The sequence below is a fragment of the Octopus sinensis genome, linkage group LG18 (assembly GCF_006345805.1).
Source record: "Octopus sinensis linkage group LG18, ASM634580v1, whole genome shotgun sequence".
NCBI classification, from domain to species: domain Eukaryota; kingdom Metazoa; phylum Mollusca; class Cephalopoda; order Octopoda; family Octopodidae; genus Octopus; species Octopus sinensis.
Window position 1 is genome coordinate 25,338,613 of NC_043014.1, and position 24,585 is coordinate 25,363,197.

Below are 24,585 nucleotides of genomic sequence, written 5' to 3' on the forward strand. Positions count from 1 at the left end.
CTAATAAATAGTATAAGCTTGAACCTAGTAAAGTACTAGAAAGTAAGATGTGTGGGACTTTAACATTCAGACTGACAGAGTAATAGAAGCTAGAAGGCCTGATTTAGTAGTAGTAGATAAAGACAATAGAAAGTGTCAGATAATTGCCTTTACAGTCCCAAATGATGGAAAGATCAATATGAAAGGTACAGAAAAAATAGCAAAATACCAGTACCTAGCCATAGAATTACAGAGACTGGAAAGTGCAGGTAAAATGTATCCCAGTAGTTATAGGTACATTGGGAATTATCCCTAAAGATCTCAACAGATGGATAGAGGAAATATGCATAAAACTCATTTTAGTACAGCTCTAGAAAACAGTGTTATTAGGGACAGCTAGGATACTTAGGAGGGTTCTTAGCATCTAAGGTTACTTGCTGTTGTCCCATGTTAGGATTTTTTCTTTTCCAACACTCTAATCTGTTGTGTGTATATAATAATGATAATAATAATAATAATAATAATAATAATAATAATAATAATAATAATAATAATAATAATAATAATAATAATGAATAATAATCATAAGGAAGAAAGAAAAGTCGATAGATAGGTGTAGGAGTGGCTGTGTGGTAAGTAGTTTCCTTATGCTTGTCGTAGACGGACGTCTTTTTTTCGGCTACTTGATGTCATGTCTTTCGTCGTGAAATATTGAACTTTGAGGCTCGACTACAGGTAGGTGTTTGTTGTATATTTTTGAGGGCTTAGTGGAGTTTGTTGCCCTGTATTGAATATTTTTTGGTGAGCAACAGTCTCCACTCTGCTCCAGACATTTGCCTGCCTGTGGTCGTGCATGAAGACTCACTTTGCAGTGAGAATTGTATTTTTTTGAGGAGGCATAGCCCCTACACAAAAATTAATTTGTTTACGAAAATTGTCTTCTTGTCTGTGAATTTCCACTGGATTACCAAGGAGTACCAAGGCAGGAAGGACTATTTTTGCAGCTGGAGTACCTGTATCGGACTTGTGGAATTGTGTTGCCGTTGATTGAACTGTCTTCCTTCGTTCTTTTCTCTGCTCTGTCTTTCCGTTCTTTTTTTGTGTTTATTACTGAACTTTTATTTAGAACATTTGAACTTTTGTTGAACTCTTTTTTGTTTCTTTGTGTTTTTAAATCATGGCTACAAGGAAAACCACTGTGCTGGAGTGGGAAATTGTGCCCCACAAGCAGTGGATAGAGGACTGAAATGAGAGAATGGTGGTGTTGAGGACATACTCCAAGTCACTCGACACCATCACTGTGTTCTCTCAGGACGAAATTGAAAAAGAGTTGGTAGAATACCTACCAACTATCAAGTATATTGCAAGGGTTGTCAAATTTGCAACAGTGTGGTTACTGTTTGACACCCCTAAAGAGGCTAGCTTGTTTGCTAGTCAGCCCCTGAAAGGGGAAAAAATTTTGTTTCTCCCCTCATATCAGGGAAGGAAATTGACAAGAGGCTGGGTGAGTGGCCTGCCACCCGGAATAGAGCCTGAGTGGATAGAGGATACTATCTGCCAGAGTCTGGTGGCAACGGAGCCTGGCTCTTGAATGTTAGAATGCTTCCTGTGGCTCATTGGGTGGGGTCAAAAGCAATTTTGACCTTATGGACCCAATCAGCCAAAGATCTGGTCTTCCCAGATTTTCTAAAGATGGCCGGTTCTAGGGATCCGGTGACTCTTGAGGGATGCCCCCCCCCCCAAGTGTCACCTGTGCCTGTTATCGGGTCACATCAAGAGGAAGTGCCCCAACAACCATGCAAGGGCACTGGAAAAATTAATACAGGAGGATGTTTTTCCTCCAACGGAGCCTCCTGAGCATTTAAAGGAGGGAGGTGTAGAAAAAGTCGAGGAGGAGGTAACCCCCTCGAAAGGAAAAAAAGAAAGAAGGTGGACAACAATGGTTGCCCACCGATGGATCCTGTGGTGGCGGGAGGGAAGGAGGGACCTATGGACAAACTGGAGGAGCCTCACTCTCTCGAACCGAAAAAGGGGAAAAAAAGAAAAGAAAGAAAAACGGGACATTGCCGGCGGTTGCTGGTGCACCGGCAGCATGTTCCAAAACCCCTTCAGTGGAACGTGAGCCACCAGAGTGAGAGGCTCTATCAGAAGGAATTGTGCTTTCCTCTTTCCGAGCCCCGACCTGCCAATGCAGGCTTTCCTGCAGGCACCGTGTCATTTGCTTAGGGGCTCCGATGAGGAGGATTGATCTTATAGATTGTGTGTATATTGAATAATTTATTATATATATTTGTAATGGACTATTAAGTCCAATAATTGTCGTTTTTGATGGAAAAAAAAGAACAATGTTTTAGAGAAGCAGAAAATCGGTGGGCATTTTCTGCCTTCTCTCATCAATATCATCCTTGTTTCCTCATTCACCTCATCAATGTATATGTCCAGCCCACAAGCTACTCTTTGTAATGCCTTTATGGCAAATCTTAATGAAATAAAGTAGCTTCCTTACGAATCACATGGTTCCAGATTCAGTCCCACTGCGTGGCATCTTGGGCAAGTTTCTTCTACTATAGCCTCAGGCCGACCAAAGCCTTGTGAGTGAATTTGGTAGACGGAAACTAAAAGAAGCCCGTCGTATAATATGTATATATATATGTGTGTGTGTATATGTTTGTGTGTCTCTGTTTGTCCCTCCAACATTGTTTGACAACCAGTGCTGGTGTGTTTACGTCCCTGTAACTTAGCAGTTCAGCAAAAGAGGCCGATAGAATAAGTACTAGGCTTACAAAGTCCTGGGATCAATTTACTTGACTAAAGGCAGTGCTCCAGTATGGCCACAGTCAAATGACTGAAACAAGTAAAAGAGAGATATGACAAGTTAGCTTGGGAGATTAAGCAGTTGTGGTTGATGTAAAATGTAGTAGTAGTACCTATAATTGTTGGAGCCCTGGGAACATGAGTAAAAATTTGAGAAGTACATGGAACAAATAGGTGCTGCAATAAGGGTGGAGCACTTGCGGAAAACAGCACTGCTTGGAACTGCTTGAATACTCCAGATGGTGCTCAAAAAATAAGAGGTGTTACCTTAGTTCACTGGTAGTGAACAGCTGGCACTATAGTACATCTCCAGCAAAGACAATAAATAATAATCCTTATTACTAAAGGCACAAAGCTTGAAATTTTGGGGGAGGAACTAGTCGATTATATCGGCCCCAGTACATAACTTGCATTTATTTTATTGACACTGAAAGGGTGAAAGTTGACCTCAGTGGTATTTGAAATATAATAATATTAACAACAACAACAACAACAATAAAAGTAATGCTGCTGGTGCTGCTATTACTACTACTACTACTACTGCTACTACTACTACTACTACTACTTCTTCTACTGTCGCACACATATGGTTGTGATGCATGTGCCTGGTGTACTGGGCTTCGTATATTTTACCCCAGTGTCACTTTGATGGCATGCACTGCTCTCACTCAATAATAATAATAATAATAATAATAATAATAATAATAATAATAATAATAAAGAGAATGATTGCGGCATTATTTGCAACCTTAAAAAGGTTGATTGATGGAAATTGAACCAAGAAACGAAAAATGTCGATGAAATTCTGAAATACATCAGAACAAACAACACCACAGAAACAAATAATTTGATCAAGGCAGTAAGTATTGTTGTAGCAGAAAACGTGGGTGTTGATGTCAAGGAAAAGAAATATTATGGGAGTGACAAAAGAAAAGATCCATGGTGGAAAAGAAAAATCCAGGCAGGGTTAGACATGCTCTCGGAGGAAATCTCTGTGTTAGACCGAAAAGAGAAAGGGGAGCTTAAAAGTGAACAAAAATACAGGGTGCTGGAAAGGAAGTATAATATTGAAAGAAAGGGCCTGAAAGTTGTAATGGAGGAACTGAAACAGTGCCTCTTTGCAAAGAAAGCAAAGATGGTAAGATACGACCAAAGAATGAAGGATTACCACCAGAATAGGTTAGAATAGACCAGAAGAGATTCCATAAAGAAATAAATAGAGAATGTACAGATGGAAAGTTGATACCTGATAGCATTGAAAGTCAAAGGTTTTGGAGTGACATCTGGAGCAAAGACAAGGAGCACAAGAAGGATGCTGAATGGTTTCAAGAACTGAAACAAACAGTAGTCTGTCCAAAACAGGCAGAACTAGTCATTTCAGTTAGGGAAGTGAAGGAAATCAGCAAAAAAATGAGCAACTGGAAGGCTCCAGGACCAGATGGAGTCCAAAAGATTTGGTGAATGTCATGCACGAATAGCTGCACAATTCAACACCTTGTTAAATACCGACCAAGTAACACCAGAATGGTTGACATTGTGCCTCAAAAACATCGAAAAGACAATACAGTAGACAATTACAGGCCGATATCCTGTTTGCCACATATGTGGAAGTTATTGACTGGAATACTCGCAGAGTCAATGTACGAACATCTGGAAAAAAATGGTGTCTTGCCACATGAGCAAAAGGGTTGCAAGCATAAGTGCAGAGGTACCAAGGATCAACTCCTGATAGACAAAACTGTACTTAGAGACTGGAAGAGGAGGAAAAGTAACTTAGCCATGCCATGGATCAACTATCATAAGGTGTACAATATGATCCCACATTCTTGGATTATGGAGTGTATGAACTTATTTGGTAATGCATCGAATATTGAGTGATTGCTTGAAAAAAGTATGGTGAATTGAAGGACGGACCTGACAGCATATGGAAGAAGTTTAGGGTCAGTAGAAATTAGGAGGGACATCTTCCAAGGGGACTGTGCCCCCAATGATCTTTGTCCTGTGCTTGATACCACTAACACTGATTCTGAGGAAAGCAAAAGTTGGGTATGTATTCAAAAGCCGCCAACAAAAAGTTAACCATTTGTTATTCATGGATGACCTCAAACTTTTTGGTAAAGATGAAGCCCAAGTCAGTTCCTTCGTTGATACGGTGTATACCTTCAGTGCTGATATCAGAATGGAGTTCGGACTGAGAAAGTGTGGAATGGTAGTCTTGAAGATAGGCAAAATCAAATGTATGGATGGGCTAACAATACCGTCAGGGGAGGTTATGGAGCAGATAGAAGAGATGAGCTATAAGTACTTGGAGATTTTGGAAATGGATAAATTGATGGAGAAAGAAATGACAGAAAAATTTAAGGTGGAGTACTTGTGCAGACTGAGTCTAATCCTTAAGTCAAAATTAAACAGACGGAATAAGATTGAAGCTATCAACACCTAGGTGGTTTCACTCCTTAGTAATTGCATGGACAATAGACAAACTAAACAGCTTAGACAAAAAGACAAGGAAGTTACTAACTAGATATGGGTCACTCCACCCAAAAAGTGACACAGACAGAGTGTATGCACCAAGAAAAATAGGGGGAAGAGGACTTATTGGATGCAAACACAGCATTAGAGCAGAAGAAAACAACATAGCTTGGTATGTAAAAAATGCCACAGAACCGCTATTATTAGAAGTAAGGTCAGGCTTGTGTAGGATGAAAGATTGCAAAGATTAAGCACTGTACAAGCACTTGAGAGTGAATGAAACTGAAAGTAGGTGGGTAAAGAAAAGACTGCAATGGTCAATTTTATAGGGATGTTGAAGATAAGACAGAGTAAAAAGATGGCTGTGGATGACTAAAAGTGATTTAAAACTGGAGGTTCTAATCTGTGCTGCCCAAGAGCAAGCACTAAGAACAAACTACATAAAATACAGAATAGACAACACAGCAGAAAGGGATAAGTGCAGAATCTGTGGACAAAGCAGTGAAACCATATGGCAATGTATGCCACTAACCCAGAAGGAATATGAGATGCCACAATATAGCCAGGCTTGTCCATTGGACACTTTGCAACAAGTATGAACTTGACAGAGCAAAAAAATTGGTACGACCACAAACCTGAAGGCATCGTTGAAAATAGACATGCAAAGTTCCTATGGGATTTTTTGATTCCGTGCGACCATGAGATAGAGAATAGGAGGCCAGACATAGTCTTAATTGAGAAAGAAAACAAGCTATTCTGGATCATAGACATAGCATGTCCAGCTGACAACAAGGTATGCGATAAGGAAGAAAGAAAAGTTGAGAGATATGACAGGTTAGCTTGGAAAGTTAAGCAGTTGTGGTCGATAGTACCAATAATTGTTGGAGCCCTGGGAACAGTGAGTAAAAATCTTGAGAAGTATGTGGAACAAATAGGGCTGCAAAAAGGGTGGAGCACTTGCAGAAAACAGCACTGCTTGGAACCGTTCGAATACTCCGGACAGCGTTAGAAGCTGTGCAAAGGCAATGATAAGAAGAACAACAACAACAAGACAAAGAAGAATGTCAGCTTTGACAGGAGCTGGATGTGTTCTTTGCTGCTCTGACCTGTCAACAGCTGAAGAAGACACCAAAACACTAATACAACCAAGTGGGACAACAGAAAAATAACTCTCAAAGACTGGGATATCTACAATTTTCTGGGAGTATTTTAAATTTCCCTCAAAATAAGGTAAGAAGCTTACATATCTACACTTTTCAAATACACAAATGATCAGCTTTAAAACCTTTAATATCTACAACTGCTGTGAATACCTATCCTTTCCTTTTCCCCTGAGTATTCGGAAATGTAAACATCCTTTTTATTCTAAGACCATTACAATTTTCTCTGTTCAGAAATGCAAAAGATCATCTTTAGTGTATTTTAAAACTTTAATATCTACAATTTTCTGTGAGAATTTTAACTTTCTTTTCTCCCTGGCTACTCAGATATGTAAACATACCTTTTATTGCAACAACACAATTAAATGCACGATAAAAAATTAAGGAGGTAAGCACCTGCCAATACATACAAACTGCACAATTACAAAAACTGTGTACCACAGCAAAACTTATAAAAGGAAAATAATTTTTTTAAATAAAAAAAAAATTCAGAAATTCAAAAATTCAATGATGTGAATTTCAGTATATATATATTGTTATTTTTCTATCAGTTATTTAAAATAGTATAAGACAAATTGGTTCCTTTCAAGGCCAAGGTCAGTGCTCTCATTGATTGCTACTAGTAGTAAACACATTTGACCTCTACTCACCCTAAGGGCGTGAAATTTCTTCTGTCTCCTGATCACACAGGAATGCAAAAGCCCATTGTTGATCTCCTCACCATCTGCAGAACCTATTTACAGACCTGTGGAATTTGGTCTATTCACCAAGCTGCTTCTCTTCCTCCTATTATTCCCTTCAACCCTCACATATTTATGATTATCTCAAGTACAAGACAAAAGTTAAAACTAAACAACATTTAATAATACCACTCAGTAGTAGTAGCAAAGATGAGAGATTTAAATAGATAAAAGCTTTTCTGTTGCCATGGCTACAATGGTTAACCACAACACAAATCAAGGCACTATTGGTGGTAACTAACGATGAGCAATGCTGTAAAAGCAAGGTTAAAGTAATGGTGGAGTCAACATTAGTTGCAGAGACAACAACCATCTCTACATCTGCCACAATACAGGATTCAATACTAATAATTTTAATGTAGCACAAATATGTCTAATGAAGCAAAAAGGAAAACTAAAATAGTACACTAAACCGCTTGTCCTATGGTTAACCTGGAATCACGTCCCCCAGGAGAGAGCCAGCCTGGGATCAAACTCCAGTGGCACAAACTCTTCTCTGAATACAAACCTGGATGGTCACTTGAACGGGAACTGCCCCAACTTGAGCCCTCCAAATGCAAGAGGATCAAATGGACCCGAGGAGTGTATACAGAAGTAATATATGCCTAATACTTTGCATTAGACAGGCCATCAGAAGAGAAGCACACCACACACTCTTATCAAATATGGAGAATGGAGAACACGAAATCGAATTAGCAGACTATATTTGGATGAAAACAAGTTAGCAAATGTTAGGAAGGATATCTTAAGAAATAAAAGATTCACAGATAGTGAAAAAACTGCAATCAAGCACGTAGTGGAAAATGACCTAAATATAAGACAGCAAGGAAATGAAAAACTAGATCAAGAGAGCAACTCTCCACGAGTCTCTGTTGAAAGACTGCCATCTGACTAGAACATGCAAACATCTGGAGAAATAAATTGTAATGAACCTGATAAAGATAGCGAGGAAAGTGGTAAGAAACAATATTTGAAGACTACAAATTTACTGAAAAACATAGAGAGTCTATGATAGAACTGAAGCAGAAAATCATGAATAAGTTTGCATTTGTAAGACATAACAATATGTATGATAGAGAACCATTTCATAAGCCCTGAAATATAATCCAAAATAGAAAACAAATTAAAATTGGAAACTATGTAACAAAGGAAATCATATAAGAACTAAAACCATATCTCACTGAATTAAATGAAATTATTTAAGCAACTGCTAAGACAATTGAAACAAATTGTATGCCTCTGAAAAAACAAAGAAATACAAACCTGAGAAGAATTCCAAGCTGGTAAAGTAAAATTGAAAAAGTGATTGAAATGATGAGAGGTGAAATATCAATATTGAATGAACCAATCTGTGGAAACGATGTAAAAACCAGAAAAGGAAGAAAGATGAAGAGAAAACATAGATTCTCACCAAGAGAACTGCTTTCAGGAAAAGAAACACTGCAACATAAAGTCCAAGCAAAATCTCAAAGAAGATAAAGATTTGAGAAGAGAAACAAATTTTACAAACAAAACAAGCTGTTCACATCCAATGTGAAAACAAACCATTGAAGACCCTACTGCCATAGAAGAAGTTGAAAACTTCTGGGAAAATATCTGGAGCAATGAAAAGACTAACCATGAAAATGCAGACTGGATTAGATGCATAGAAGGATCCTACCAAAACTTACCAGAACAAGAGTGGGAAGACATCACAATAGCACACCCAAGGATGACACCCACAAAGACTCATAAGTGGAAATCTCCTGGTAATGACAGAGTGCCAAATTTCTGGATCACTTCGCTCCCGTGCACACATGAATAGTTAGTCCAGTTATTCAACGAAATTCTGAGAGATCCCACAAAAACACCTGATTGGTTAGCAAGTGGTATTACTTACCTACTTCTGAAGAATAATGAAATCAAATTTCCCCAAAACTATTGACCCATAATATGTCTATCTATCATGTATAAAATTTTAATGTCCATCCTTGTGGAGAAAACATACAAATTTATGGAATAAAACGATATTTTCCCCACTGAACAAAAAGAGTGCCAACGAGGCTTATATGGATACAAAGACCAACTCTTAATCAGTCGCATGATCCTTGAGAACTGTCATAATAAATGCAGAAATCTCAGTTCTGCATGGATTGATTATAAAAAGGCCTTCAATGGCATACTGCATTCATGGATCCTGAATTTGCTGGATATCTTGAAAATTTCTCATATGATTTCAAACTTCCTGAAGCACATGTCAATGTGGAATATGAATCTCCAATTATACCATTCTAATGGAGTACTGACCACAAAAAAAATATTAATATCAACTGCAGCATTTTCCAAGGTGACTCACTTTCACCTTTAATTTTCTGCATAGCCCTAATACCCCTTACAAGTGAACTGAACAGAACAGGGTATGGATATAAAATTGGTGACAAAATAATAAGTCATCTATTTTATATGGATGACTTGAAACTCTATGGCAAAGACGATAATGAGCTCGAAGGACTACTACATACTATGAAAGCATTCAGTGATGACATTCGGATGGAATTTGGTCTTGATAAATATGCCAAGGCCACTTTCCAGAAAGGGAAACTGAAGACATCACATTCAGTGGTGTTAGATGTTGTCACAGTCATAAAAGAACTTGAGCAGGAACAAACTTATAAATACCTCAAAATAAATGAGGGCTCTGGCATTCAACATGCAAGTATGAAAGAGATGATCAGGAAGGAGTGTTACAGGAGAGTTCAAGCAGTCCTAAAATCCGAGTTAAATGCATGTAGCAAGTTGTTAGCTATGAATTCCTTAGCAGTTCTAGTTGATGTTTATATTTTTAATGTGTTGAACTGGAATATGAGTGAAATAAGGAAGATTGGCAAGAAAATCCATAAGCTGCTGACTTACAATAAGATGCACCACCCTAAGGCAGATGCAAATCGTTTTTACCTACCCAGAGCTCAAGGAGGTCAAGGCTTGATGCAATTTTAAATCTACAAAACCACCACAATTGGACTGGTAAAATATCTCGAAACATCTAATGACTGGATGCTAAAGCTCATTGAAAACCATGAAAGATGTAAGAAGTTTCATTCTGTTACGAAGGAGAGCAAAAAATTTTCAAGTGAGTTAATGCATAATACCCAGGTTGAATGGCATGAGGTAAGTGCAGTAACTGTAGTTGCAAAGAAGGTGAAATGAATAGGAGAACAAAATGCACTTGAACAATTGGCTGATAGGTGGGAATAAAAACCTCTGCATAGCAAATATGCAGCCCATAGCAAACAAGCTGATGTTGACCAGAAGTTACACCTATCAGTGGCTACAGAGCTCAAGGATAAAGGCAGAGAGTGAAGGCTTTATCTTGGCTGCCCAAGATCAGAGCTTATTAACCCAGAACTATCAAGCCAATGTGATGAAAACTGGTGTAGACCCAAAGTGCTGATACTGCAATGATGGGATAGAAATAGTGGACCACCTAATCTCTGGATGTAAGGTTTTAGCACCTGTAGAGTATGATAGAGTTGGCCATTATTTACATTGGATGTGTCAGCATAATAAATTCAAAACTGCTGACAAATGGTACAAGCACTACCCTGAGGCTGTAACTGAGGAAGAAAATGTAACCATTCTTTGGGACTTCCCAGTATGTACAGACTGGACCATCAAGGCAAATAAACCAGATATTTTTGTGAAAGACAATAGCAATAAAGTCTGTTTATTGACTGACATGAGCATACCCTGTGACCATAATAACTCAGCAAAAGAATTTTATAAGCTCAGAAAATATAAAGATGTGGCATCTCAAGATGGCTACAATACCAGTGATTGTAGGAGCACTCGGAATGATCAAAAAAGGAACTAAAAATTATTTAAGAATGATCCCTGGCTTACCATCCATGCAGGAAGTGCAAAAGATTGTCTTAAGTGGGATGTCACACATATTGAAAAGAGCATTGTCGCTCTGAATTTTCTTTACTTTTTTCCCCTTTGTTTTATTTGTTGACTTTTCTATTTTTATTTGTTCCTTTTTCTCTGTCACATGATTCTGTAAATGAACAATCTGGTGTGTTTGTTTTAATGGCCTACCAATGTATACAGTATGTTTCTCTGCTCTAGGTGTCAGGAAGACACTCGGCAAGAAATGGAAACAGAACTGAAAATAATAATAATAATAATAATAAATCATATTATCTCTGGCTGCCCAGTCCTGGCTAAGAAGGAATATATTCACAGACATGACAGAGTTGGGACCTACATACACTATGCCAACATTATGGAATAACAACAGAAAAAAGATGGTATAGGCACACACCAGAAAAGGTCACAGAAAACGAGAAAGCAACCATACCCTGGGATATGCCGATACACAGATAGAGAAATTAAGGCCAACAGACCAGATATAGTTGTCAGAGATCATGAAGAAAAAAATGCTTTCTAATTGATGTATCAATACCAGCAGATAACAACGTGTCTCTAAAAGAAATGGATAAACTTTCAAAATACAAAGACCTGGAAATAGAGGTGTCAGAATGTGGAATCTAAAAACAGAAACAATTCCTATCATAGTAGGTGCATTAGGCATGATAAAAAAATATTCAGACAAATACATAACAAAAACACTAGGACTTACAAACACATATAACATACAGAAAATTGCACTACTAGGCACTGCACACATCCTACGCAGAACACTTTCCATACAATAACCATCAGAGCATCACAACAAATCACAGCACATACCCAAGGCACACAGAGCTGCACTCGGTAGTGAAGTGAAAGCACACTATAAAAATAAAACTACTGAATAATAATAATAATAATAATAATAATAATATTAATAATAATAATAATAATAATAATAATAATAATAATAATAATAATAATAATAATAAACGGAAGAAAATTTGAAGAAAGAAGGAAAAATAATAATAATAATGTTTTCTTTATTAATGACTAAAATTTTACACTAATGGAACTGGCTGATACAATATAATACAATGTAGGGTTACATAAAAGTGAGGAAGCAGTAAAACAATAAAAATAACAAAAAAAAAAAAATTCAAACAAGAAATAATTTCTCAGAAGTGAGGTGGGAGGAGCCTCCAAGGGCTGCTCATGGAAACCCCTCAAAACCATGGTCACTCTCACCACTAGGATAAATTCCTTCTTTGCATCCACCTCCTTCAGTTTACAGGTATGTGCTCAGAGTAAGCATGTTCACTCTGACCATCCTTGCCACTCTCATCCACCTTTTAACAAATCTCCACCTTCACTTTCCCTTTCAATTTAAACTTGAAAAATTTGATGAAGGCCCAATCAGAGAGCAAGGTGTCTGTCTTCAACCCTTTTAGTCTGGCTGACCACACAATGTCTTTTGCTAAGGCCACCGGACAGATAAATACTGCTTGTCCTTCTTGATCAAAGGAAGACAGTGAGACAATTTTCACAATAAACTCAACCGATAGCTGAATCTGCCAGTTGATTCTCATCAATGCCAAGTGTCTCTCCAAGAATGCCGTCATACCAATCCTCAACTGAATGCTGAAATGAAACTTGCACTGACCACAATGCCTAACTGGCAAAGGTTTGTGAATGCTTTACAACACTCTAGATGCCAGGCATTCTGCCTCAATCAACATTTGATCCAGGACTGTAGCTCAATTCATCAGACAAACTGCAGAAAAGTAAATCAGATGACCTGTGGCTACAACCACTCACTGTCAAGAAATTGCTAGAAATGCTGAAGCTTCATCAGTCACAGCCATACCCAGTCTGCTACTTAGCAGATGTTGACAACAAACAGAGCACCTGACCAGTGAAATGCATCCCTTTCATAAAACTCTTAAGAGCAAGTGTTGCAGTCTGATGAGCTGTAAATTGGCTGCTATGAGCACAACCACTATGTATTAGTAGTCACATGCATTGTAAACTTTAAATTGATTTAAATTGATCAGGAAATAATGGCTGCTCAAAGTGTTGTGTTTTGAAAAGCAATTTTATCATAGTATTTTAAGTGAATTTTGACATACTTAATGATTGATGTATGCTCTTTAATAATTTTCTACTTATTTCAAACACAAAGCATTTTTGAAGCATAGGTACCCTTAATTATGAACATGGCAAAAAAAGACCTTCCCTTACTTTCTTGCATGAGTTCAAGCTTGGGCACAATGCCTCCCAAACTGCTGCCAATATCAACAGAGCATGAGGAGAGGAGTCCACAAGTGATCACACAGTACGAAGGTGATTTCAGAAATTCCATAAGGGTGATGAGAACCTTAAAGATGAAGAAGGTAGAGGACAGTCATGCAATCTTGACAATGAGCTATTGAAAGCAATTGTTGAACAAAACCTACATCAAAGTGTCAGAAAAATATCTCAGGCACTTGGTGTTGGAATTGCAAAGGTCTCACACAATCTGCAGAAAATTGGTAAGATAAAAAGCTTGATAAATTGGTACTGCATGAGCTCAATGAAAATCAAAAAGTTCAGCATTTTGAAGTGTGCTTGATGCTTCTTTCTGCAAAACACCAATGATCCTTATCTTGACAAAATAGTCACTTGTGACAAAAAGTGGATTCTTTATGATAACCATAAACAATCAGGTCAATGGCTTGATTGTGGTCAGTCCCCCAAACATTTCCCAAAGCCAAAGTTGCATGAGGAAAAGATTATGGTGACTGTCTGGTGGTCTGCAATTGGTTGTCCATTATAGCTTTCTGGAAGCCAATCAGAGCATTACAGCAGAGGTTTACTGCAACCAACTTGCTGAAATGTATGCTCATTTGCAAAAAATGAGACCTGCATTGGTGAATCGGCATGGCCCAATTCTGCTCCACAATAATGCAAAGCTACATATTGCAAGAATGATGCTGCAAAAACTCACAAGCTTGGGATATGAGACTCTGCTACATCCTCCATATTCTCTTGATCTTTCACTCATTGACTACCATCTTTTTAAACATTTAAACACGTTTTTAAGTGATAAAACTTTCAGGTCCAAACCAGAGGTGGATCATCTTTCAAAAATTTCTTAGCATCAAAGCCAATAAGTTTTTATCAATGAGGCATATATAATCTTGATTGATATCAAAGATGCATAGATGTTTAAGCTCATACTTTGACTAATGAAAACATCAATTTTTCCAGAATAAAATTATGTTTCTCAAATCAGCTATTATTTTGGGAACCACCAGGGGTCTATGGGCCTCAGGTTAGGAATCACTGCTCTAGGTGGTCCTATATAATTATTTTCAAAATAGGATACAATTGACTGTGGAATAGCATCATCTACAAGTTGTTCATATCCATCTACAACATCATCAACTGGCAAGCAGGCAAGGGCAAAAAAACACCTCATTTTTAGACTAAAACTGTCATCTTCATGGTATCTGCCTTTTAGTCCTTCTTGTACAACATGCTTGTACACATTTTGTCCTAAATGAAAAACAAGTAGCATGCCAAATTCAACCCAGGAAATGATTCCAGAAATCCATTATGGGTTGCTTTCTCAAAATCCATAATTATATTATCAGGTCCCTCTTTCTGCAGTAATTCATTTATTTTGACAAAAAGTCTACTATATGTGTCTTGACTTTTGTCAGAGAGTAGTGCAAATAATCGTAGGGCATTGAAATTATTAATTTGAATGTGAAGTATATATAACTGAAAAAATATACTAGAGCAACACTTAAACATTCCATCTACTGCCCAGTTCTTGTGCTGTTTTAACTGTCAAAGTGCTTCGTCACTTGCAAACATTAGTATTTGTTTTGAATCATCTGTCCCACTGTCATACTGTAAAAACGTTTCATCATTGTCAAGGGAGGAGTACCCACTTGGAATGGAAAGCCCAACATTTGTAAGTGGGGTGGCAGGATAGTTGGAATCAGCTTGCTTCCAACATCTAATATTCCTATTAAGCTGTGCAAATGGAGGTATTTGCCTTCACTAACGATAACTGAACAAGGGGCATCATGAGATGAAATAGACTTTACTTTAATATTTGAAACTATTATCCTTGCATTTACCTCTGCAGCAGTTGAAGTGTGATTATAGATCCCAATCTTCTTAAGCTCCTTATAATTTCCATCTGTTTGAAGTCTTGCCTTGCATACATGATTTTTGCACCTCCAGTATATCTTCAATCCATCTGCATTCTGCTTATTTTTTGTGTATATATAATTTTCTTGATTGACCACTTTGATTTTTCTTTTTTCTAAAGTTATGATTTTGCAGGTAGTTGTGTTGATGGGTAGGCATGGGGAGTAAGAAAGGAAAAATGTATCTAAAACTGTCCAACAACAATTTTAATTCTAAAATGATTGTTCTAAACTTCCCTTGAAAATCAAATTTAAGAGTATTTTAGGACAAATTGGCCTGGGATCAAGGACAAATTGACTGGGGACAAATTAACCAACAACAAAATAACTGAGGATGAATTGTCCTAGCACCCGTGGGCTTTATGCAACACTTTGCCACTCTTGCCCAGAGTCACAGAAGGCTGACAAAATCCATCCTACATTTTGACCCACTATTCATCCCAAACATGCTATTGAAGTGCTGCTGCAAAGCCAAACACATCTACTAGGAGTCAAGTAACATGTACCCATTATCTTCAGCTTAGGACTAAATAGTGGCTTTGTTGTCACGTTGCACCTTCATCACTCAAGCCCATCCAACTGCTTTCATCCAATGTCTTAGAGTACACAACATAAATTTGATAACGCAGCCTTTGTACATTGTGTTGAAGAATTGGTTGGTTAAAAGTGAATACTTTTCCTAAGCACCACTTCTAAATTTCTGACTATTCTATTGTTCTCTATCATTATGACTTATCTAAACCTTATCACTTCTGCTCTAATACCCTTTTTTTTTTTAGAGGGAACTATCATTTGTTGTTAATTACTGGCCCTGTCAATGCCCACTTTTAACTAATTTTCTAATCTACAAGCTTGTCACACTGGGAGCAATACCTTCTGCATCAATGAACCCGGTCTCAGGTGTGGCACATTGATTATCTTTTATTTTTACTCCCACCAAAGTAAAATGGTATAAGGACCAGTTCATCACTCTTTAGGTTTGTTGTGGAGTGATTCCTGGTCTTATCCCCTGTACTTTACTTCCTGGTGACATAAGATTTGGTGCCTCAAATTCATCTGAGGCACTTTCCTTTTTGCATTGTGTCCCTTGCTCTATTTTCCTATTTTTTGTGGCTGTTATTTTGAAACCAACCTCAAAACCTCAAAACTAGTTTTGAGGTTGGTTTCTTGCAGGACAAATTTCAGTATGTTAGTATTTTGTCCATGTTAATGTTTTCCACATTAAAAAAAAAAATTGCTGATGATAAAACAAATGTTACTTTTATCTGACAGACAACATTGGTGAACTTTCTTATGCTAGATTTGCAAATTGTTGTATCTTCATTTATTTTGTGTTGGCATTAATGGTGGTGGTGACAATGGAAGTGGGATGTGCTGGAGTGTTAAAAGGACAAATGTAATATTTTGGATTTTCTGTTCAACATTCTCATCTTGCTTTTCTTGTCATTGTTGCTTTTATTTTTCTTCCTGTTGTTCTTTTCATTTAACTTGTTGTTGTTCCAGTCAGCAGTGGTAGTGGCAGTGGTGGTAGTGATGGGGTGCTTTCTTTTTAAAACAAGTTTTCCAATCTCTTATGTTACTCCCCTGACATTTTGTCAAAAAACTTTATTGCTATTTTTAGAAAAATGGATAAATGTTACAAAACAAAACGCAAATTCCACCCCAAGGAGATGAACATTTCACAAAGCCAACAAAATCCAATAACAACAAGTGTCTTGCTCAAGGACACAACACACCACCAGATATTGAACTCACAACCTACCGATTGTGAGCCGAATACCTTAACCACTGAGCCATATACCTTCAGATAAAAAAAAAATGTTTCATAAGAGATAACAAAAATGCTATTCAATAAAAGAGGTTAATGTTTGTATACATAACAATACAAACTTCAGATTTTCTGTCATGGTTACAAACAGTTGCTTGTCCTATATGCAATTGTTAGACCATGCTGTTTATTCCTTTCATTAAAATACATTTGGAAATAATATATTATGCCCACTTCCACAAAGGTGTAAGATAGTAGAATTATATTATTTTGTTCTCACAATGGATATCAAATGTTATTAAGAAAATTAAGTCAATCAAAAACAGAAAAATATAATAAAAGCAGAAATGTGGTTATTATGAAAATAAATGCAACAATAAATAAAGTGAAAAATAAAAGAAATTTAATGAAAAATTTGGATACAAATTTGTTTGTCTTATGTTAACAGTCAATCAGGTAAAGGTGGTATGGCCCAATTGCATAATATATACTTCTTTTTCTGCATTTCCTTAAAATTTAGTGTTCAAATAGATATCATGATTACGCAAGCCCATTGTGCAAAATTCTCATAAGTAAGGTCTTGATATTTCAAGAGCTTTCTTTTTTATTGTCAAATGTAGTCTGTTAATTTGGTGTTTATTCAATGTATGTAAAAGTATGGTTGTAGACTCTCGAACTTTTTTTTAATTACGAAGAGGCATCCAAAAGTAAGCAAAACCATTCTTTGTGGGACAAGCCTGTTGTAGTTCCGGCTTTCGCCACTAGAAGCCACTTGATGTGACCCTCAGGCATCAATCTGCTGACTGGTGGTGTCAGGTGTAGTTGTACTACCATGTGATGGATCTTTGTTTTACAGTGCTTCTCCCTTGTTCATCAATTTTTGCAATGGCTGAAACAAAAGAACAGTATGCTTCCATGAAATTTTGTTTCCTGCTGGGGAAAACGGTGGCTGAAACAGTTGTCATGCCTCAAACAGCTTACAAGGATGCTGCCATGAGCAAAACACAAGTTTACAAGTGGTTTCCATACTTTAGGAATGGTCACTTGTCACTTGAAGACCAACCTTGTTCCAAAATGAATACAAACATCATGAAAATTCATGAACTAATCTTGGAGGGCCATCACTAAAAATTGACAAACTTAATATGACTGGTGTGTCCTGGAGCTACTGCTAACGAATTTTGAGTGAGGAATTGCAAATGAAAAGAGTTGCTTGCCCACGGTATATGAGAAACAGTAATGACTGAATGCATGTCGTGAACTGAAAGAACAGCTGAAAGTTGATCTGGACCTTTTATGAAAGTCATCACTGGTGATGAAAGTTGATGCTATGGAATTTGCAGATGTGGAAGAGGTGAAGAAAAAAATGCCAGAGGCATTAAAAGGCATCACTTCACAAGTATTCCTGCACTGCTTTGAATAGGGGGAAATGCACCTGGACCAATGCATTGCTTCAAATGGAGAATACTTTGAAGGTGATAAAAATGTAAACATGTAAAACTAAGTGAATAAAATAATATTGCAAAATTCCAGTTTCTTTTGGGTACCCCCTCGTATAATCATATTTACATAATCATATTTACACACCATGTTAAAGTCTGGTTTTACAGAGGTAGCCTCTCCTTAATGAATTTAATAAATTAAACTCTACTGGTAAGGCTTCTTTGTGTTGGTGCTTTGTCTGTATACTTTTTATATCTATCTATCCATATATGCATATATAATATATGCATAATACACACACACACACACACACACACACACACACAACATGTATGTCTATATGTATATGTAAGTGTGTGTGGGGAGAGTATATATGTATATACATACCCGATATTCAAATTTTGATTTTTTTTTTTTCTGTAAATTCTCAGTTCGAAAATGCAAGTGAAACGTAAATCAAAATCATTGTATAAATATAAAACACTATCAAACACAGAGACTGCCACAGAAAATTCAAGTTATCTACGAAATAAGTAAGTAACTATTTACTTGTTACATAACTATCTGTTGCATGTTTTGTTATATAAATCACTGCAGTGAACTCTCATGCAATTCTTCTTGTGTGATTATAGTACCTCTCTGCAAGTATTCTTTCATTTTCTTAAGCTTTTTAGTAACTTGATTGTAACCTTGCTATGGTACCACCTTTAAGGATTTTGATCAATTATATTGATCTCAGTATTTTTTTCAGTTTGTTATTTATTTTATTGATCGCTATCAAATTGCTAAAAAGCATACTTTTTACCTAAAAGGGTGGAATTTGATGTTCTACATTATACAAATAAACATAAACATAGGACACATAAACATACACCTATAGGCAATAACGCATACCCACACATATATGTATATATGTTAGCCATAACACATACCCACATATATGTATATATGTTAGCAGAGTTGCCCGTGTTACATGCAATTGAAGAATTAGACTTTTCTGTTATATTTTCTGTAATGAACTGGAATATCTATGTTTCGAATTTCATCAAAATTGCAGATGAGGGTTATCTCCCTCTTTACACACCCTAAAAAAAATTGTAATCGTGCCACATGTATCCCATACTACTGATTTTTATGCACATATTCCAAAATTCCAGTCTTATTGAACCTGTTAAAAGGATTTTGCACCTGAAAAATGGTCATGGCGCTCTAAAATGTGAGAGATAAGGCCCCTGTTGGGGGTGGGTGTCTTAATGTCAACCAGAGAAGTTGAATTGTTGAGAATCTTTTTAACTTGGGTCTTATATCTATTGTTTGAATTTCTTTGAAATAGGAAATATATGTTCACTGGGTTTGTAAAAGAGAGCAAAGCTACAGGAAACCAAAAGACGAATGATCACAATAAGCAGTTAGTTACCCTACCCTAGTCATTACCACTTCCAATGTAGGATTCCTCACCATCCAAGTGGCAGGCAGAGCCATAAGTTGCACTACGAATCTATAGCAATTGGAAGGGCGTGACCCAACTGAAATAAACATTAACAACTGTGTGACGTGAGGGCTAAGGAGAAATGAAAGTGTCACCTCTGGAGTTTGCAAATGACCACTATACTGATATGTAACTGGACAGAATAAATTTACAATCTATAAATGTCTTTGAATAACCAGTCACTCATCTGGGAAGGCCTTGAAATCAATGTGACCATCTGGGGACCATGTGTGACCCAGTGATAATAAAAAGACTGAAAGGAGGTCTGCAATCAAATAACTTTACTCAACACTTTGCAACTGAATCAGTGGAGGCAAAGATGCCTCTCATTTATTTGACAATTTATGTATCACATTGCAGAAATCACAATGTAAGTGTATGTCAAAGCAAAGTGTTACACTGTTGTACCATTGAATTACAAATAATGCTCATCTTTTATGCTTGGGTAACCCTACAGCTTCCAAGAGTACAACTGTATTCGTCTTTGCTTATAAGAAGATGAAATTTTATAAATATTACTTCATTTGTGTCTAATATCTGTGATTAAAATTTCATCAACAGCAAAAATATATGAATTGTAATGGGGGTTATGGCCCTCATGCATAGAATATAATTTCCAAATTTCATAAAGATCCATTCAGTACTTTTCAACTAGTTTTGAATCATAAGAGAAATGACTAAAATGTGGGAGTTAAGGCCTCCATTAGGGTGTTATATATATATATATATATATATATAGATAGATAGATAGATAGATAGATAGATAGATAGATAGATAGATAGATAGATATAGATACACACACACACACACATACAAAAATAAATTGATAGATACAACTGAGTGGGCAAACAAATATGAGCCTAGTGCTTTTTTTATGTTGATAAGCCTGGTACTTATTCTATTAGTTTGTTCTTGTGAAACCAGTAAGTTATGGGGATGTAAATAAATGAACAGCAGTTGTGAAGCAGTGATGAGGGAGAAACACAGAGATAAAGATACACACATACACTTACATATATACATACATATATATATACGATTGATTTGTTTCAGTTCCTGCCTATGAAATCCATATATATTGTTGTTGGCATCCTTTTTGTCTCGGGAGACAATGGAGTTGTGCATAAAATAATCTAGTCCGGCTTTTACATTTCATGTCCTAATACATCTCCTGCTGTGGCTGTGAAGTCCTATCCTGAACAAACACTCCCTCTGGCAGGTACCGCAAATGTAGCGAAGACTTTGCCTGGCTAGTTGTAATGTAACAGTTTCTTGTTGACATCTTTTCTTGTCGTTCAATTTCTCCTCTCTCTCACTATGTTACTCCTTTGTGTTCCCTCTTTTACGGTATGTTGCCAATCTCCACGGTTGCTGGCAACTGCTTCCCAGTTGGTAATATTGATGTTGCAGGCATTCATGTCCCTTTTGCAAACATCCTTGTATTGTATGAAAGGTCTTCCCATAGACCTAGTGCCCCTAGCAAGCTCTCTGTAGAGTATGTCCTTGGGGATTCTGCCATCTCCCATAGGGATAACATGTCCAAGCCATCTTATACGTCATTGTGTGAGGAGTGCAAACATGCTTGATATTCCTGCTTGCTTGAGGACATCTTTGTTGGGGACATGATTCTGCCATTTGATGCAAAGGATTTTCTGGAGGCAGTGCAGGTGAAAGATATTTAGGCGACACTCTTGACGTATGTATGGTGTCCAAGTCTCACTTCCATACAGTAGAGTGCTAAGTACACATGCCTGGTAAATCTTCATTTTATGATACCCTTGTACAGGCTACCTCAAAGACTAGTGGCAAGGACCTCATCTTTGTGGGTGGAGACTTTAATGGGCATATTGGGCGGGAATCGGGTATCTTCACTGGGGTACACGGTGTCCATGGTATTGGCACCAGAAATGATGAGAGAACTAGACTACTGGAATTCTGTGATGCATGTAACCTTTTAATCTGCAACACTAACTTCAGGAAGCCTGACTTCCACCTTATAACCTATCAGTCAGGAGACTCTGCTAGCCAAATAGACTTCATCCTCACCAGACAGCGGGATGCAGGGTCGCTCTTAAATACAAAGACCCTCCCGGGTGAAGAATGTATCCCTCAGCATAGGCTAATCATCAGTGACTTTAAGCTTGAGGCCAGAAGGACTCCAAGAAACAAACTAATCCAGAAAAGAAGGATTTGGAAGCTAAAGAACCCTTCACATGGTCAGAGATTTAGGGACATCCTCATCAAGAAATTTGACGAGAGGGAGGAGGAGCTTCAGACGTCGGACATAGAAGGTAGCTGGGAATTCCTACAGGACAGCTTGCTGAGTGCCACAGACCAAGTCTGTGGATGGTGCAAAGTCCCTTCCAGACCTAGAGTTACGTGGTGGTGGAATAGTGCAGTAGACAAAGCCATTAGTGCAAAGAGATGGGCCTGGAAAGCCTGGAGGTATGGTGGTAGCAGGGAACTGTACCAGGTAGCCAAAAGGGAGGCTGGGCGGCAGGTATACATAGCCAAAGATGTAGCAGAAAAGAAGAAGTTTGCCAATGTCCAGCGACGTGAGGACCAAAGAGCTGAGGTATTTCGGATTGCCAGACAGTGTGTGAGAGAAAATAGTGATGTTACAGGAGAGAAATATGTCTGCATGGATGATGGGGCACTTGCTTTTACTGTTGGTGAAAAGAAAGAGGCTTGGAGAAGCCATTATGAAAGACTGCTGAATGAGAAGAATGAATGGGAGGAGGAGAGCCTGCCAAATGTTGACCCAGTAGAGGGACCAGCTACCCGAATAGACAGCTCCCTTGTAGTTAAGGCAATTAAGGATATGAAACCAGGTAAAGCTCCCGGCCCATCAGGAATCACTGCTGAGATGCTTAAAACAGCTGGCTATGTGGGCTATGGCCTAGTCACCCGCATTGTAAACCAGGTAGTTCATAATGGAGTCATACCCAATGACTGGTGTAGCAGCACCATAGTCAACTGCTACAAGGGTAAGGGTGATGCTCTAGATAGAAATAACTACAGGGGTATTAAACTGTTGGATCAGGTGATGAAGGTCACAGAGAGGGTCATAACCCATCTCATTAGGGAGAGAATTTGCTTAGATGAGATGCAGTTCGGTTTTGTGCCGGGTAGAAGCACCACTGATGCTATATTCCTGGTCCAACAACTGCAGGAGAAGTACCTAGCTAAAGATAAACCCCTCTACATAGCTTTTGTGGACTTGGAGAAAGCCTTTGACAGGGTTCCCCGATCCCTTATCTGGTGGTCGATGCGGAGACTGGAGATTGACGAATGGCTAATAAAGGCTGTACAGGTCGGAAGAGATCTATACAGAGAGGCTGTCAGCAAGGTTAGGATTGGCAACGAATATAGTGAAGAATTCCGGGTAGAAGTAGGTGTACACCAAGGCTCAGCCCTCAGTCCCCTTTTATTCATCATAGTCCTCCAGGCAATAACAGGGGAATGCAAAACAGGATGCCCCTGGGAGCTCCTCTATGCTGATGACCTGGCTCTCATAGCAGAATCACTACCAGAACTAGAAAAGAAATTTCGGGTGTGGAAGCAAGGGTTAGAATCAAGGGGCCTTAGAGTAAATGTAGCAAAGACCAAAGTTATAGTAAGCAGAAAGGCGAACTCAGCACACACCCCCTCGGGCAGGTGGCCCTGCTCGATCTGTAGGAAAGGTGTAGGTAGAAACTCCATAAGATGCACCCAATGTAAGCTATGGACACATAAGAGGGGCAGCAACATTAAAGGGAAATTAACTGATAAGATAGCTTTCATGTGCGGCAGATGCACAGGGACAATAGACACCACAGATACTCAGAAAACAGATTCCATCACACTCCAGGGGGAGAAACTAGAAGTAGTTGATAGTTTCCGCTACCTGGGTGACCAAGTTAGTAGTGGAGGTGGATGCTCAGAGAGTATCATCACTAGAATACGAATAGCCTGGGCAAAGTTCAGAAAGCTCCTACCCCTACTGGCGACAAAGGGTCTCTCGCTCAGAGTGAAAGGTAGATTGTATGATGCATGTGTGCGAACTGCCATGCTTCACGGTAGTGAAACATGGGCTGTGACTGCAGAGGACATGCGTAGACTTGAAAGAAATGAAGCTAGCATGATCCGCTGGATGTGTAATGTCAGTGTGCATGCACGACAGAGTGTAAGCACCCTGAGTGAAATGCTGGACATAAGAAGCATCAGATGTGGTGTGCAAGAGCGATGCTTGCGATGGTATGGTCATGTACTGCGGATGGATGAGGAGAGATGTGTGAAGAAGTGCCACTCCCAAAGAGTTGGAGGTATCAGGGGGAGAGGTAGACCCAGGAAGACATGGGATGAGGTAGTCAAGCATGACCTCAGAGCGTTGGGCCTCACTGAGGCAATGGCGAAGGACCGAGATCTCTGGAGATATGCTGTGACTGCAAAGACCCAGGCTGCTTCCGCAAAGCCCCTGCCCATTCAAAGTACCCTGGATCCCAGAACGTCCCGCTGTGCTTGAGGAGATCTGTTGAGTCAAGTACATGAACATGAACATCGAAATAAATATCAATGGAAATAGTAGTTGTGATACCTGTGCCGGTGGCACATAAAAAGCACCATCCGAACGTGGTCGTAGCCAGTGCC

At 38.3% G+C, this 24,585-nt stretch overlaps 1 protein-coding gene across 1 annotated transcript in view; it reads left to right on the top strand.

The window, feature by feature from the left end:
- LOC118766927 overlaps positions 1-24,585 on the top strand; it is a 239,173-nt gene that overhangs the window by 179,481 nt on the left and 35,107 nt on the right. The window contains exon 3 of the mRNA XM_036510796.1: positions 18,898-18,999. Within this exon, the coding sequence (XP_036366689.1) occupies positions 18,898-18,999 (102 nt within the window). The remainder of the gene's footprint in view (positions 1-18,897; positions 19,000-24,585) is intronic.